At 46.0% G+C, this 14,830-nt stretch overlaps 1 protein-coding gene across 3 annotated transcripts in view; it reads right to left on the minus strand.

The window, feature by feature from the left end:
* Positions 1 to 4,140: 4,140 nt before the first annotated feature.
* LOC125726985 (transcriptional repressor p66-alpha-like) overlaps positions 4,141 to 14,830 on the minus strand; it is a 30,503-nt gene continuing 19,813 nt past the window's right edge. For 2 of the 3 annotated variants that reach the window (XM_049003539.1, XM_049003542.1), the window contains 9 exons: positions 11,865 to 11,988; positions 11,562 to 11,693; positions 11,365 to 11,445; positions 10,325 to 10,453; positions 10,017 to 10,193; positions 8,696 to 8,972; positions 8,177 to 8,592; positions 7,312 to 7,525; positions 4,141 to 6,115 (listed from right to left, as the gene is read on the minus strand). In XM_049003539.1, the coding sequence (XP_048859496.1) occupies positions 5,979 to 6,115; positions 7,312 to 7,525; positions 8,177 to 8,592; positions 8,696 to 8,972; positions 10,017 to 10,193; positions 10,325 to 10,453; positions 11,365 to 11,445; positions 11,562 to 11,693; positions 11,865 to 11,988 (1,687 nt within the window). In that variant the 3' untranslated portion in view covers positions 4,141 to 5,978. The remainder of the gene's footprint in view (positions 6,116 to 7,311; positions 7,526 to 8,176; positions 8,593 to 8,695; positions 8,973 to 10,016; positions 10,194 to 10,324; positions 10,454 to 11,364; positions 11,446 to 11,561; positions 11,694 to 11,864; positions 11,989 to 14,830) is intronic. The other variant, XM_049003540.1, reaches the window with a different exon arrangement.

The following is a 14,830-nucleotide window of genomic DNA, read 5'->3' on the forward strand; positions in this document are numbered from 1 at the left end:
GCCATTCATAGTAAATATTATTATTATTATTATTATTATTTATATTAATGTATAATATATAAGAATTATAATAGTAATACTTCTCATCCTAAAGCTAAACTACTTACAATATTTGATAAATAACACCAAAACATAAACCCATGTAAATCAAAAATTCAGATACTTTGTCAAATTGAGGTACCCAGGCAAATGTTGAAAGGTAGATTTTCTAAGTGCTACATTTCCTGCACACTGGCTCAATAAAAAATACAAACCCTACATAAAACCAACAGGTGCTTATGGTATTATATATGGGGGGATTCCTCATATTTATTAATGCTGTGATGCAATGAAAGTAGAATGTCATTCCATGCAATAATACCGCCTGTATTACTCAAATGTACAGCTAAAGATCAGGTATCCCAGAATTCTATTCTCCTCTTCCATCCATTTATCAACAGTAATCCCTCTCAAGCCGAAACTTGGGTTGCCAGTCGGGATACATGGAAAGCCTGTTAAACAGAGGGCAATCATACACACTATAGAAATTTGGGAGTAAGTAAGTCAGCGGAACGGAGTGGTCCAAAAAAAAGACCTTCACTATAGGGATGACCTGAACAAAATACTCCCCCCCCCCCCAAAGAAATAAAACAAATATTTTAAAGTAATTTCATTTTTATACCGTGTACTGAAATATAAATGAAAGGTGTGTGTGCGCACTCTCCCATCTCGTAATGGAAATGTCCCCATCGCTGCCTGCCACCTTGTGGTCACTCGATGTAATGGCAATGTCGCCTAATTTATAAATGCATAAGTTGTTGATCCACTGACATCTTTACAGAAGCTTATTTTTACCAGAGGGGAAAAAACATTTTATCGCAAAGAAACGATGATTACGGTACATCGGCTTAAAACGGCATGAAACCAAAGAGCGATGGAGATTCTCGAGGACATTTTTATACTCTAAGAATTAACACACTTCCTTCTTTTTTGCCATCTTTTAAAACAAAATTATTAAAAGTCATTCGGTGTGGTGACAAAAAAATGTTGAAATTATGTTTCCTAATAAGGAAGCATCTAAAGCTATTATTCAGTATTATTCTAATTCTGTAATTGTTATAGTTATTTTGGTTAACATATTCCCATAACCCTTAACCTTGAATAGCATGAGCAGTTCAAAGATGGATGAATGGATATTCCATCAAGTATCAGGTAATAACTGGTGGTCTCAGTAATGGCAGTAAAAATTCTCCTAATTACAATGCGAAATTCATCAGAATACACGGCCCACTAAATGTGGATTACTGATATCTTCTCGGATGGCTAGAACAACACCGCTTCAGTTCCCAAACTTCTCCTCAGGCAACGCAGCCATTCCACGTATACATTGAAATTTCACCACCAGTTCAATCAATTAATTTAAACAAACAACTCAATGAGGTATTGATTAGCCAAACACTGTATGCTAATGATCGAGTTAAAAATTAAATCTAAGCACTTTTGTAAGTCGCTCTGGCTAAGGGTGTCTGCCAAATGCTGTACGAGGTAAATGTAAATATATGGGCGTACTGAATGACTGCCGCAAATATTACGGTGACTTTAGGAGAGGTTTTGAAATGGCTGACAAACTTTGACAGACAAGATTAGCTTCACACCAGCATTTAAACAATTAACTTTTGGTTGCCTAAGACTTTTGCATAGTACTGCAAATAACTGTCAAGTCGTAGGCTCATTTTTAGGCTCAGCTATAGACAAGGAACACACACAAGGTTCAGAAATAGCTTTCTACAGATTTTGTCCACAGCACATTTTTCCTCCTGTATCGTATAATATGCACACAAAATATATTCATACTAAATTTAAAACATGTATTTTAAAAGCATGTTGTGGATGAAACATGAATCTTTTTCATATAGTGTCAGGGCGCATCATAACTGGTATTTTGAGTTCAAAGCGTGGAATAATGTTCAGGTTAGGTTGGCTATACTAAGGGTAAATTTTAAGTTAAAAATAGACTAATTGCTCATTTAAATTAATGGCACAGAATGTAAGAAAACTGGTGGACAGTGAAAGAAAACACGCAAAATATACATGGTGTTGCTTAGCAACACGCCGACGATTTTAAAATCGAGCAGTGCAACAACATACAATTGAGTATTATTTGACGTCAGTGCCACAATCAACAGAACAGCTTAATTGCCTTCTGAAATACAGTTTATGCAATGAATCTTAAAAATACGTCTACATCGCAATGTGAAGCACTTCATCAGTTGATGTTTCTTTTGAAATCCTGCTCTAACAACATCCTTATCATATATGCAGGTCAAATTAAGTTCCAAGTATAGGTATTAACGCAACTAATTGCAGTTCTTTTGGGCTGTAGTCTGGGGAGGGAAACTCGTCTAAAATATTGATCTTTACATCAAGTCCAACATATCAGCTATATATTCACAACTGTGAAGAAAACGCAATCAGACAAAGATTTAGGAAAAACGGGCTACTGATCAGATACAACACTGGGGGTTCCGAGGGAAGATCCTCGGAAATAAAAGCTGCCCATTCACACAAGTACACAGTTCGGGATCAAAACCGTGCGGCTTCGCCAACACCTTTCTGGCCAGGCAGCTGAGGATTTGGGGGAAAGCCAAACATGCCAAGATCGTCTATGGATCAATGGAGGTCAAAAATTCATGGAATTACATTGCAATGGAAGCGACCTCCAGTGTCTTGCTTCAGCAAACTCCGGCGTTAACCAAATATACAGCATGTCTCAGAGCAAGGATCTACCGCCACCCAGTGGCGGATCCTGGCAAGGACAGTACGAGCATTTTTCCAGGGTGGTATCTTCTGATGGGTTGTCCTCCCTCCCCCGATGGAGAACTTTAACCGTCGTCACCCCCTCGCCGGGCCGACGACTTTGGATAGTGAAGCTTGTCCAGGACGCCAAATGAGCTTCGACTGTCTCCACTGTAAGGTCCGTGTGACAATATACTCTGCAGCTTCCACAACCTGGTTAAAAACTCAGATTTCGACTTTTCCAAGAATATTAAAGGGGCAGGTCACCCCCTAAACAGATTAAATATATGTTGTAGGGGTTTTTTTTGCAATCTATACAACTAGGCTGTTCTGTTAGGAGTTGCCTACTATAGGAAATATCGGCGGTAGAAATGTCGAGCTTCTCTCCAGCATAATGAGCAATTTTTTGTGGTAAGAGCGCCAGAATAACACATTTGAAAAAATCTGCAATGTCTCTTGCAAGAAATCATGACTCAGTCACTGAAAATAATCCACACCCTTAAGTGAACAGTTTAATGTATAAATTACTTTATTCTAGCGAACTCCATGTACCAATCATATCACTACGCACAGAATACGAGCACGGTATCTTCTCCGCAGTGATATGATCGGTGTGTGGAGTTCGGTATAAGAAAATAGTTCGTACATTAAACTGCTCACTACAAAGACAGCGGATTATTTTCAATAACCGGGCCATAATTTCTGGTAAGAACATTGCTGCTGAATTTTTCAAATGTATTTTCCTTGCGCTTTAATCACCACAGAAGGATTGCCATGCACCCCTATTTTATTCGCGAGAACCCCGACGTTTCTACAGCCGATATCTCTAAAACGAGGTAACTCCCAGCAGAACAACCTAGATGAATAGATAGCACTAAAACCGACATATTTTTCAGTTTTTGGTGTGAACCGCCCCTTTAATTTGAGAGAGAAGGATGAGGTGCGGGATAGGCTTTTGCCGTTTAACCTGCTGATGCAGAAGAAAATATGCATGTCGTGTCACTCTAGAGTAAAACTTTTTATATATCGTGGATTTGATTTTTGCTCCCCAGCAAAAATATATCGCAACCAGATTTATGTCTATTATCTTTCAAAAATGTAACCATTTCTAATAAGATGAATTTACACAGAGATCTTTACTGGAAATCTGAAAGTAGCAGCATGTCCCGGACCGAAACTGGGGCCCCCTAGTCTAGAACTAGGTCTTTTATCAATGAAGCATTTCACTTCTGCCCCAGGCTGCCATGTGACAAGTTAACCAATCGGACGAGCATCAAGCTTGGGTCTGCTCGTCAGAGTTGTTTTGTCATGGCTTAATACAATGGCAAAAATCATCAAGAAAAGCAATGAAATTATTGACCAACATTGACAGAAAACAAAGGGGTTAAAATTAGTTTATTACTTCGATAGAGTGGGGGGGGAGACAAACTGAAACATTACTTAACAATCCTTAGGGAGGCGGGTGCAATGCAGTGTGCAGTGCTGGCACCCCAAGGAAATGGAATGGTGTGAGATGGTGGCAGGCAACGCCCCGCAGGGGAGGGGAGGGCAAATTTCCACACAGCTTAAACAATGTACAAAAGAAAGAATGGAATTGAAGTAAAACATAACAGCAACCAACTGACCAAAGAAACCCCTTAACACACCATCCCACAACAACTGAGTGCCAGACAGACTCAAATTGTTTTAAAAGCTGGACATTTTTTTTCTCTTTTTCTATTTTTTCTCTCTTTTTTTTTTTTTTTAATTTAAAGCAGGAACACAAATCCAAATCAAAAACAAAGCTGCACGCAAACGAAAAGTGCAGCTTCAAAAATCTAAGCTTTGTTTTATTTTCGTTTATGCTTAAGATGAAAGCAAGTGAATGCAAGAGTCTGCGCGAACAACCGCGGTCGGAGATGAACCTCAGGGGAGAGTGTCAGGGGCCGCACGACACGCCCACGAAGCCACGCCCCCAATTTCCAGGAGCCTCCTCCACCCACCCACGGCAATATATTAAACACCAACGGTCAGCGCTGGCTAAGAAATCGCTTGTGGATGACGCACAGACCCAGGGCTGTCATGTGCAGAATGTCATCAGTTTGAGACGCCCTGCCATGGTCCACAGAGCTACATTCCAAATAGTGTCCATTAGTCTTTTGTTCAAGTATAACGGGAGCAGAGGAGCCACTGGGAAAAAAAATAAAAAATTTAACTATGACCAGAAATTCAGTCGTCATGTTCAACATACAAACCCTCAAATCACCTGATATGGGAGGGGTTAAAAAAAAAAGTTCTTGCCCCGCCCTCTTTCAGCTTGAGCATCCAGTCACACGGCTGAAAAACAGCAGGAAGTATCTAGTATGGATTATGTTTCTGATATTACCTGCCTGTTGCCTGAGGGTTACTCCTAACCTAGATACAAAAATAAAAATTCACTGGGAGACGAAGCCAACGTGAAATAGCCACCTCAACTGGTGGAAATTCTGCAATAAAACCCTTCAGTGATGCAGCGTTCCGAAACAGGAACGAACAAAACCTACTAATTTCACAGATGGGGAGGGGGGGGGGGACTGTAACTCAGTCATGTATAATAATCTTAAAAAAACAAAAACAAGAATCCTCCCCAGCTCTGTGTGATGTCAATTTAATATGAGGCAGCACATTTGTCGATAGACTTTTTTTCCCTCCATTTACTATACATTTGTTTTTCCAAAGCTGAAGCAGTCTAGCATTCTGTTGAGTCCACTAAAACCCAGCGTCCTATTCACATTCCTGCCACCGGAGGCCGCTCAATAGTCCAAGAGGATCCTGGTCTGTCCGTCTGGGGCGAGCGATGTGTGACCCAAGGTCAGTCACTCCCTCTGTGTGCCGCTCGGTTGGCTGATTAAGCTCCCAAAAGGATGGCGGCGGAAGCGGCGAAGTCGCAGGAATATGCCTGCAGATGGTGACGGCCAACAAAGGGGAATTTCAAGAGGTCCATTTCCTCTAATCAATTTTTCTTTGAATAAAACATCCCAAGAGTCCAGGATCAAGTATCACTGTCTCATACTTTGCAACATTCCACTTTGAGACTGGTGTCATGGCGGGCAAGGTACAGAGGAAGGAGCCGATTTATTGGTCGATAGTTCGCTGTCCCAGGCTTGTAACCGGGGTTTGTAGATTGTTATGTTGGTAATGATGACAGCTATTATTATTTTCATTAATAATAAGGAGCATTTGCATTATTTCCACGTGTTCGCTGTCTGGGAGATCGAGCGAGAGGGGATCATGTCCAGGAGATACTCGCGATGACGATCCACAGCGGAAGAGCTCTTGTGCACTTGTGAGAGACTGGGGTTGACGTAGGCCATAGTCACTCCTGCAGAAGAACAACAATGTCAGTGCCTCTGTGACCTTCTCCCGCAAATTGCACAGGAAACCAATGACATGTGATCAGCTGAGAAACCACACAGAAATAGGGCAAGTAGAACGTCAACCCAAATACAGCGAGTGGTCGTGTGTGCAAGAACAGAACACCAGCCTTGGTTGGAAAGCTGAAGTCCCAGATGGAGCACTCAAAAATGGAGGACTATAGCCCAGGCTATAAACCCGAGTGGTCTTTGAAACAGGAGGCTGACAACTGTGTGTTGTCATGAACTCGAGTCGGTCGAGCCATTCCCCGAAGACGAATACATCCAGGGCACAGCAAAGTAAAGAGGCAGGGGTTTGGAGATGAGAGAAGCAGAGAGAAGCAGAGAGCCCTCAAAGTGGCTTAAAGTGGCCCCAGATAAAGGAGGCTGAACGAATAAACACAATACAAAAAAAAAAACAGTGAAAGTACAGGTTTTGTTTGCATGTTGCAATGTTTACATATCACACACACACAACTGCATCTTAGTTTGCATCCTGGATTTACATCATAATTCTATGGCAATAAAAAAAAAAAAAATCAAAACTATGAAATTTATCAATTTCACTGACTATGACACCTTAAAAAAAACATAAAAATTGCACCAATACACTATATGGCCAAAACTATGAGGACACCAGCTTGTCCAATATCACATTCTGAAACCAAGGATATTAATATGAAGCTGGTCGACCCACATTTGCTATAATAGCCTGTACTCTTCTGGGAAGGCTTCCCATTGCATGCTGGGACATCTGCTGCCAATCAGGCTGGGTATAGATGTTGGGTGATAAGGTCCCTTTTCGGTGAATTTGTGTGACCCGCCACTGCACAACTGATCTTGCTCCCAGACCTTTTGACTTTCACAAGCGCTTCCCTTGTGGTTGACCGGGGCAGCTCTAACAGGGCAGGAATGTGGTGAATTGACCATCGCAAGACACAATCTTTTCGACATGTGGAAAGTCACTAACCTCTTCGGTACAACCACCCACTCTGTGCTAATGACTGTTGCAGGAGACTATGTGACTGGGCGCTGAATTATACACCTGTGGCAGCAGTGGGTGTGGCTTAATTATGCAAGTGCTCTAATTAATCGGGGCCTCGTCATACTTTTGGCCACACAGCACACGTTACTGGGCGTCTGCCGGGTGGAGGATGGAATCTACCTTGGGTTGCGGCGCTCCGCTTCCTCCAGGCTTCGACGGCGGCGTTACGGCTGCTGTTGACCTTTCCCCCTGCGTGCACAGCATGCTTACCTGGCCTGCTGACCAGCGCGGCAGCGGTGATGCTGCCGCTATGGAGCTGTGCGGCCTGCGAGATGGAGTGGCTCGCCGCTCGCCCTCCCATGGCCTGGGCGCTCCGGGATGGCTGGCCAGGGCTCTGCCGAGGGATGAGGGCGCGTGTGAGATACCGCAGGGCTGCCATGTTTACCTTCATTCGCTCAGTGTCGGTCGCATGCGGCTGCATCTATCCACCATATACCAACCCCACCCGATTTGTTAACCGTAAGACTCCAAACGCAAGAATAAACACACAAACTGAGCACCCACACGCGGAATATCCGTGTCATTCTGCACTGCCTACACACGATGCTCTTCATTTGACGACCAGTGGAAGAGCCTTAAGTAACTGCTAAACCTGCATCATTTCTATTCGTTTAATTCATTCGGACACACAGGCCAATAAATTTGCAGAAATACTGAGAAAACACTCCGAACACAAGCAGGTTGTTGGCTGGGGTTCATCTGTCAGTTCTGTAAATCATTAGCACGTTTTTGGAAATCAAGAGCTAAAAACTTATGGAGCGGTATGGAGTGACCACACAGAAAATTAAAAACAGGCCTTAGGGTTACTGCGCACATAAAGACAGCAAAGTGTGCAGACCTCCCGGCCTTTTCACATTACGAGAGCACATGATGGACTCAAAAATCACCAGTGCTGATGCACTGAAAGACGTACGAGGGACCTTCTAAACACAGGCCTATATGATGAAGCAGGAAGGAGGTGGATGAGAACGGGGTGATGAGTCACCTGTTTGACAGTGGAATGGTGGCGGTTGATGATGGCCCCCCGGCTGGGCTGCGGCTGCAGGGGGGAGGGCCGGGCCTGCTTCAGCTGCTGGGACCCCAGGGTCTGCTGCTCCACCTTGATAGCGGGCAGCACCGGGGGGGTTTTGGTGGCGGGGGAGGCAGACAGGCTCTGCTGCATGATGCGCTGCTCGATCTCCTGCTCCTGCTGAAGCGCCTTGACAAAGGCCGCTTTCAGCCGGTTGGTGTGCTCCGCCTTCAGCACCTTCTTCTGGTTGGACGTCGTGCACTGCTCGCACATGACCGTGCCGCTCTTGTCTTGCCTCCAGCAAGATGTGAAGTCGGTCTTGCACTGGGCACAGGTGAAGGGCTCTTTGGGGGCAGGAGCCGTGGATGAAACCTGAGAGGCCTGCAGCTTCCCTGTTTGATAGAACACAGATCATGAGCCATCAACCTGGCATATCTACAGCAGCACAGAGACACTCATCACTGCACTCCCACTAGGGGGCGCCTGCCTACGCACCCTTGGCAACCGTGTCCAGAAGGTTTTGTACCACCTCTTCCAGGCCCACCAGGTAGATGAACTCGTTGTTAGCGGCCGACGGCAGGAAGTTGAGGTCGGGCGTGGTTGGCTTGGGCGGCGGGATCTCCAGCAGGGTCTTCTCCAGCTGTTTGCGCAGGGCCAGCTTGGCAGCTGCCTGCCGACTGGCAGGAGAGTCATTCACGCCGACTGCTGTCACGCAATTGGCCAGGGCGGACTGTGACGTCACTGAGGAGCCTTTCAGGTTGGTCGGGGGGGCCTGTGACCAGAGAGAATGTTCTGGGACACTGACCCCATGTTTCATTGGCAGCTCACTACGCGTCACAACAGTAAATTTACTCTCGTTTACTTTGCAAAGTTTGTCTGGGCTGACCGTTGGTCAGACAGCTCCAGTCAGAGCCAATCACGCCACGACACAATAACTCGGCCAGTCCTGCCAAGCCAGAACCAGCCCATGTCCCCAGAGCCTCCATAAGTCAGCTTCTTTATCAGTTGTCAAAAACTTTCCCTCTGATGCCTGTCATTTTAAATCCTCTCTCGTTCATAATGCCCAATTTACTAGACGGGAAGGAAGCTTAGGCAAACATTTGGCTTTACACACAGCTCCTCAGCATTTCACACACTGCAAAAATAGTGTGACATTTACACGGTACACTTTCGGTAAATATCCCCACCTGTGTTACACACAAATCTAAAAGGTTAGTTTTCTAAACAGCATAAAAACAGCATGCCATGTTTTCAATTATTTTTCCAGGATACTTCTGGCCCAGACACCCTTGTGCTGAATCTCACTTCACAATGCCGGACGTAATAAGACAGCGGATGTGTATCCACTCCAAGGCCAGATATAATAGCCGGCTTTGTGCTTCGGAAAGAAAGTAATTAGATTTTATCTACCCTGATATTTACCCTCTGTTTACATGGATACCAATAGCTGTAACCAGGAGACAATCATCAAATACACAGAAGATTCATACATTTTGACTTCTAGAATATATGGAGGGAATAGTCATACTATGCACAACAACTCGGCTTTTGATACCTTTGAAGAGTGAAAAGCACACTTACTACAAAAAGTTTAAAACAGTGTTTCTTAAGCCGGTCCTTTAATTGTGCCTTGCAGACAATTCACATTTTTGCTCCCAGCTGGGAGGGAGCAAAAATATGGAGACTCTGGGGATCCCCGAAGACTAGTTTGAGAAACACTAATTTGGGAGTCGGCTTATGTCCTGCAGGGGTCAGGTCCAATGCAGCATCCCCATGTGGACACGGGCATTATTACACAATGAAATTGGCTGGTGACCTGAGGGATATTGACCAGGACGCTGGTGTTGGGCACGTTGGCCACGCGGATGAGGCCCTGCTGGATGATCCTCTGGCCCTGCACCTGCATGCTGGGCACGCTGGCACGGGGGGCTAGCAGGAGCGGAGGTGGCCCTCCTGAACTTGAGTGCTGCTGCTGCCGTAGGCCTTGGACCTGCTTGGGGGGGGGGGGGGGAGAGACATGGGTTAAGGAGGGAGCTAACCTCTGGCATTTTGTGTTTGGCTGACTTTAAACTGAAATTAAACTAAGAAAGAGGAGGAGGAGAAAGAGGAAGGGGAGGGCCTCACCTGGGCGCCCCTGACCAAGGGCGGCATGACAATCTGGGCGTTATGTGAGCCCAGCTTGGCTGATATCTGCTGGCCCCCTCGCACCAGCGGCGGCGGGATCACCGCACCCGAGTTGCGCCCTGATGTTACCTATCCGGAGCACAGGGGGCGTTAAGGAGGGACCCTCCAGACAGCGAGCTTAACGAGGCGGCAGGCCGGCCACACAGAGCTCACACACGGCCTCCTGGCCCAACCGACGCAGCTACGCATCCAAGGACAGCAACCGCTACTGTTTAAAATGGCTATGAGTCCCATTCAGACCAGGCTTATGAGCACTGACACACACACACACACACACACACACACACACACACACACACACACACAGCTAATAAACCAATGACATGGCTATAATCACCATGAGCAGTAGGCCTGAGGTCACACACAATTAAAGGGCCCTTTAACCTTCTGGGGTCTTGGGGTAGGGAACAAGGTCACACATTTCATTCGATATCATAAGCTTAATTCGTGGCAAATAAATTATTTCTTATATATTTGTTTTGGCATTAAACTCATCTAAATCTTACTGTACTTTGTAAATATGTCAGATTTTAAGTCTGTAATTTGACATCAAAGTATAGACATTGCAAAATGCAGTTCAGAACACTTGCAGAAACATTATAAGATACGCAGCATCGCCGACATCGTCGGACTCCAGAGGGTTAATACAAAGCCGTGCTTCGCATTCAGCTTCCAAAAGATGGCAGCAGTGAGGATAGAGCAGAAAACTAGGGCCAGGAGGTCATATAACCATCAGAGCCTGAAATTTGCTCCAACATAATCTCATGGCATCTATAATGGTATCTATTCATTAATTATGTTAATGAGATTGGTTTCTCATTATAAACAGCTGTGTGAGCTACTGAACACACACACACACACACACAGATGAAGGCCGAGTAGTTTGTGTTGAGCCCCTGGTGAAGCTCCATTAAACTGAAGACAGGCCACCTGACTTAGGACCCGATCCTCCATGTTTAGAGTATGTGAGCCGCACTAACCTGTATGGCTCCTTTACTGGCTGTGATGCTGCCCCTGACCAGAGGAGGTGGGGTGGCCACAGAACCGGACGATCCAGCGGCCTGAGAGAGAGAGAGAGAGAGAGAAACCGGGCCTGAGGGGATGCCGGGGTCTGAGAGACCCCCATGGGACAGGCTTGTCGGCTGGCAGGCAGGCAGACAGGCAGGCCAGGCCCTACCTTCTGCGCCGGACCCTCCTTCTGGATCTGGCTCTGTCGCAGCTTCTTCAGCAGAACCAGCTTGGCCTCCTCTAGCCGCAGCTCCTCCTTCAGCTGTTTGATGATGCGCTCGCGCTCGCTGGGACAGCTCTTCTGCACACAGGGCACAGGGAAGTCAGAGAGAGGCGGCCCCGTGTGCTGAGGGGGGGGGGGAGGAGGGGAGGGGCAGGCCTGGGCCAGGTCGATTGGGATGTGACAGAACCAAAGTGGCCGGTACTGGATTGAAGGGGATTGGGGTGGGGGGGGGGGGTGTGTGGCGCTTACCATCAGCAGCTCCGTGTCCATCTCCCTGGAGCAGTGGTTGAGGCCGTTGACACGTGGGCTGGAGGGCTCATTATCAGATAACACGATGACGTCGTCAGGTGATGGCGGCCGCCTCTCCACCTCACTGCAGACAGGGGGGGAGAATTAATGGTATAGTCCAACATTTCCATTTAATTCACAATGACAGCAAAACAAGCAGGTTTATCAAGGCTGGCTGCAAAGCTTGCATGTCGAGATATTAATTCATTTTATTGCCATAAAATCCATCGATTCACTAAGCACTCACTTACCCCCTAAAGGGTCACCGGGGGCCTGGAATCTACCCCAAGCAGTACAGGGCACTGGACAGCCTCTCTGTGCAACCTCCAACCACAGATAGCAGAGGCGGGATTCAAACCCCTAAACATGGAGGTATGAGACAACAGTGCTATTCACTGAGTCACCAGGCCGTACATGACAAAAGAATGACTATCATACAGAAAAACACACACACACACACACACACACAGCACTGGCTCAGAAGACAGGCTGCCATTGCCTATACACATCCCACACAGACAATAGATGTGGCTACCTAGTTCAAAAGGCATTTTACAGAACAAAAAAGGTACAAATGCCTGTAAAACACAAACTACTGTTGCTAAAAAAAAACAACAACAACATTTTCACATCCAGGGGATGGCTACAGCAGTCTGCAGTTTTGTATTTACTTCCAGAATTATCTGATATGTATTATGAAACAGCAGAAAGAGACAAACCAGCCTTTAAAATATTCATACCCCGAAATTATACGAAAGCATGAGAAGGATCAGCGGTGCAGACAAAGACCCTGCCAACTAGGTGACCTGAGCCCAGAGTTTCAAGATTTAAGTGCTTATGACACCTGTTTAACAAATGTATTAACGTTCAAGCCATAGTATAACAGGCATTAAATACATACACAACTCACTGTTTTCAAAAAAGACTGCAGGTATGCAGTACATAAGAATCTCTGATCCAGGTTAGTGTGCACTGCATGTGCAGAGAGAAAAGAGACACCATCTACAATTCACACAGTGTTTTTCAGGAGTGTTAGGACAGAACTTGGAAAGATTATAAAAAAACGAAGGCGCTATCCCTTATTGAACTCAGACCCTGCAGGATAACTTACTTAAAAAAAAAAGTGACTACCTGGTAGTAAGCTGAATGAACAGAATAAAGGCACATGACCTGCTCAACAGAGGAGATTCTGAGAAAAGACCCTTAACTATATTGGCCAGCAGAGGGCAGTGAAGCCCTGTTTTTGTCTCCTGCGTTCAAAAAAGCAGGAAGACAGGAAAACAGCAGATGACCTAAGATTAAGAAGGCCTGTGGCACAGAAGAGAAGAGGGAGGGATATTGCTCACAGGGTGCAGCCCGGGGGGGGGGGGGGGGGGGGGGGTACAATCCTACATCTCAAGCATTCTCATTACTGATGACATCTTGGAGAAGTTTGGTGACGTCGGGATGAAAATGCATGCCGGTAGGTTGCACTCCTGTTAGGTGGCACATGGGCTCCATAGGCCCAGTTAAGTGACTCATTATGATGGAAAGGCAGCAGCATTTAGGGAGAGAGAAATGATATCCATTCCTCAGCCAGTGAGCGACACATGCCAACAGTCAGAACGCTATAAGAGTGGCAAGGTACTCGCGTTGGAAATAACATCAGCATATAAGCTGTACTACTGTGGCCCGGACACACAATAGGGCCGAGAGCCTAGGGATGATGCGACAAGGACGGGAAAGTTTAGACTTGCATAATCGAGAGGCAAATTAGCCGTCCAAAGAATGGTCCATCAGCGATAAAGTTATTGCATCTAGGAAGGAATACAGAGTCACTGGCAAGAGAGACAGGCAGGGACCAACCCCCTATCAGTCCTAGTCATGGGCGTAAATATGGCACATAAACGTCACTCGGAGTTGCAGGACATTACGGATGTGTCACCTTGCTGCAGGGCGGCACCCACAACAGCAGCATAAGCGGCGAAATCCAGCATGAGCTAGAACTCCTGAAATATACAGGGAAAGCAGCAAATGAAGGATGAGAACGGCCCGGCCCCTGAAAGGCAGACAGTCAGCCAGAGCGGGAGAAATGGGGCCTTGTGCAGACTGCTGAGGAGACATCCACCGAGAGGGTCCGGAAAGGCAGGATTCCACACTGCCACTCACCCACCACAAAAGGTCACAGTCAACAACTTGAGTAAAATAAAAGCTTTCTTTAATATGGAGCAATAACAAGGTGCCCCAATTTCAACTGATCTGAGGTTTAAAAAAAAAAATAAAAAAATAGCTCAGATCTAACTGCATCTTCAGAGCTCACGGAAATCACTTCCTGTGTATCAATCACACTACTAATGTTGTCACATGACCCAGGCATTTCCCCCCTCGTGGTCACGTGACACACACACACACACACACACACAACCCGCCCCCCCCCCCCCCCCACTGGTTCCTTCCAATGTGGAAACCATGGCAACGGCTGGCTGGAACCAGTTTGTGACACATAGCCTTCATTTTGTGAAGTGAGGCAGAGTTCAGGTGCTGAAGAAAATGGAGCGGCTGGCTGCCTCAAACTTTCAAAAGGGAAAAGCCGCCTGATATGTGAAAGCAAACTTCCTGTGCAGAGCCCCGCTCCCACTGCCCGAAAGAGGCACGCATTCTGACAGGACCAGACTTCCACAGCGGCCGTAATCACCTCCACGAAAAAAAATAAATGATCCCCAGCCAACAGACCCCCCCTCCACCCCACATCTCCACCCTTATCCGCTCCCATGGCCAACTTTATCCATCCATTAAATGGACAGAAACTCACATATCACCAACTCTTTAGCATTGCCTATATTTTCCCCAGCCACTGTAAGTTATTTTCTGTAATGTCTTTGCATACACATGTATAAAATTACACGCCTATGCTGAAACAGCCCAACTTATTTATAGAGTAATATATA

This window comes from Brienomyrus brachyistius, unplaced genomic scaffold (assembly GCF_023856365.1).
Source record: "Brienomyrus brachyistius isolate T26 unplaced genomic scaffold, BBRACH_0.4 scaffold82, whole genome shotgun sequence".
Lineage (NCBI taxonomy): Eukaryota > Metazoa > Chordata > Actinopteri > Osteoglossiformes > Mormyridae > Brienomyrus > Brienomyrus brachyistius.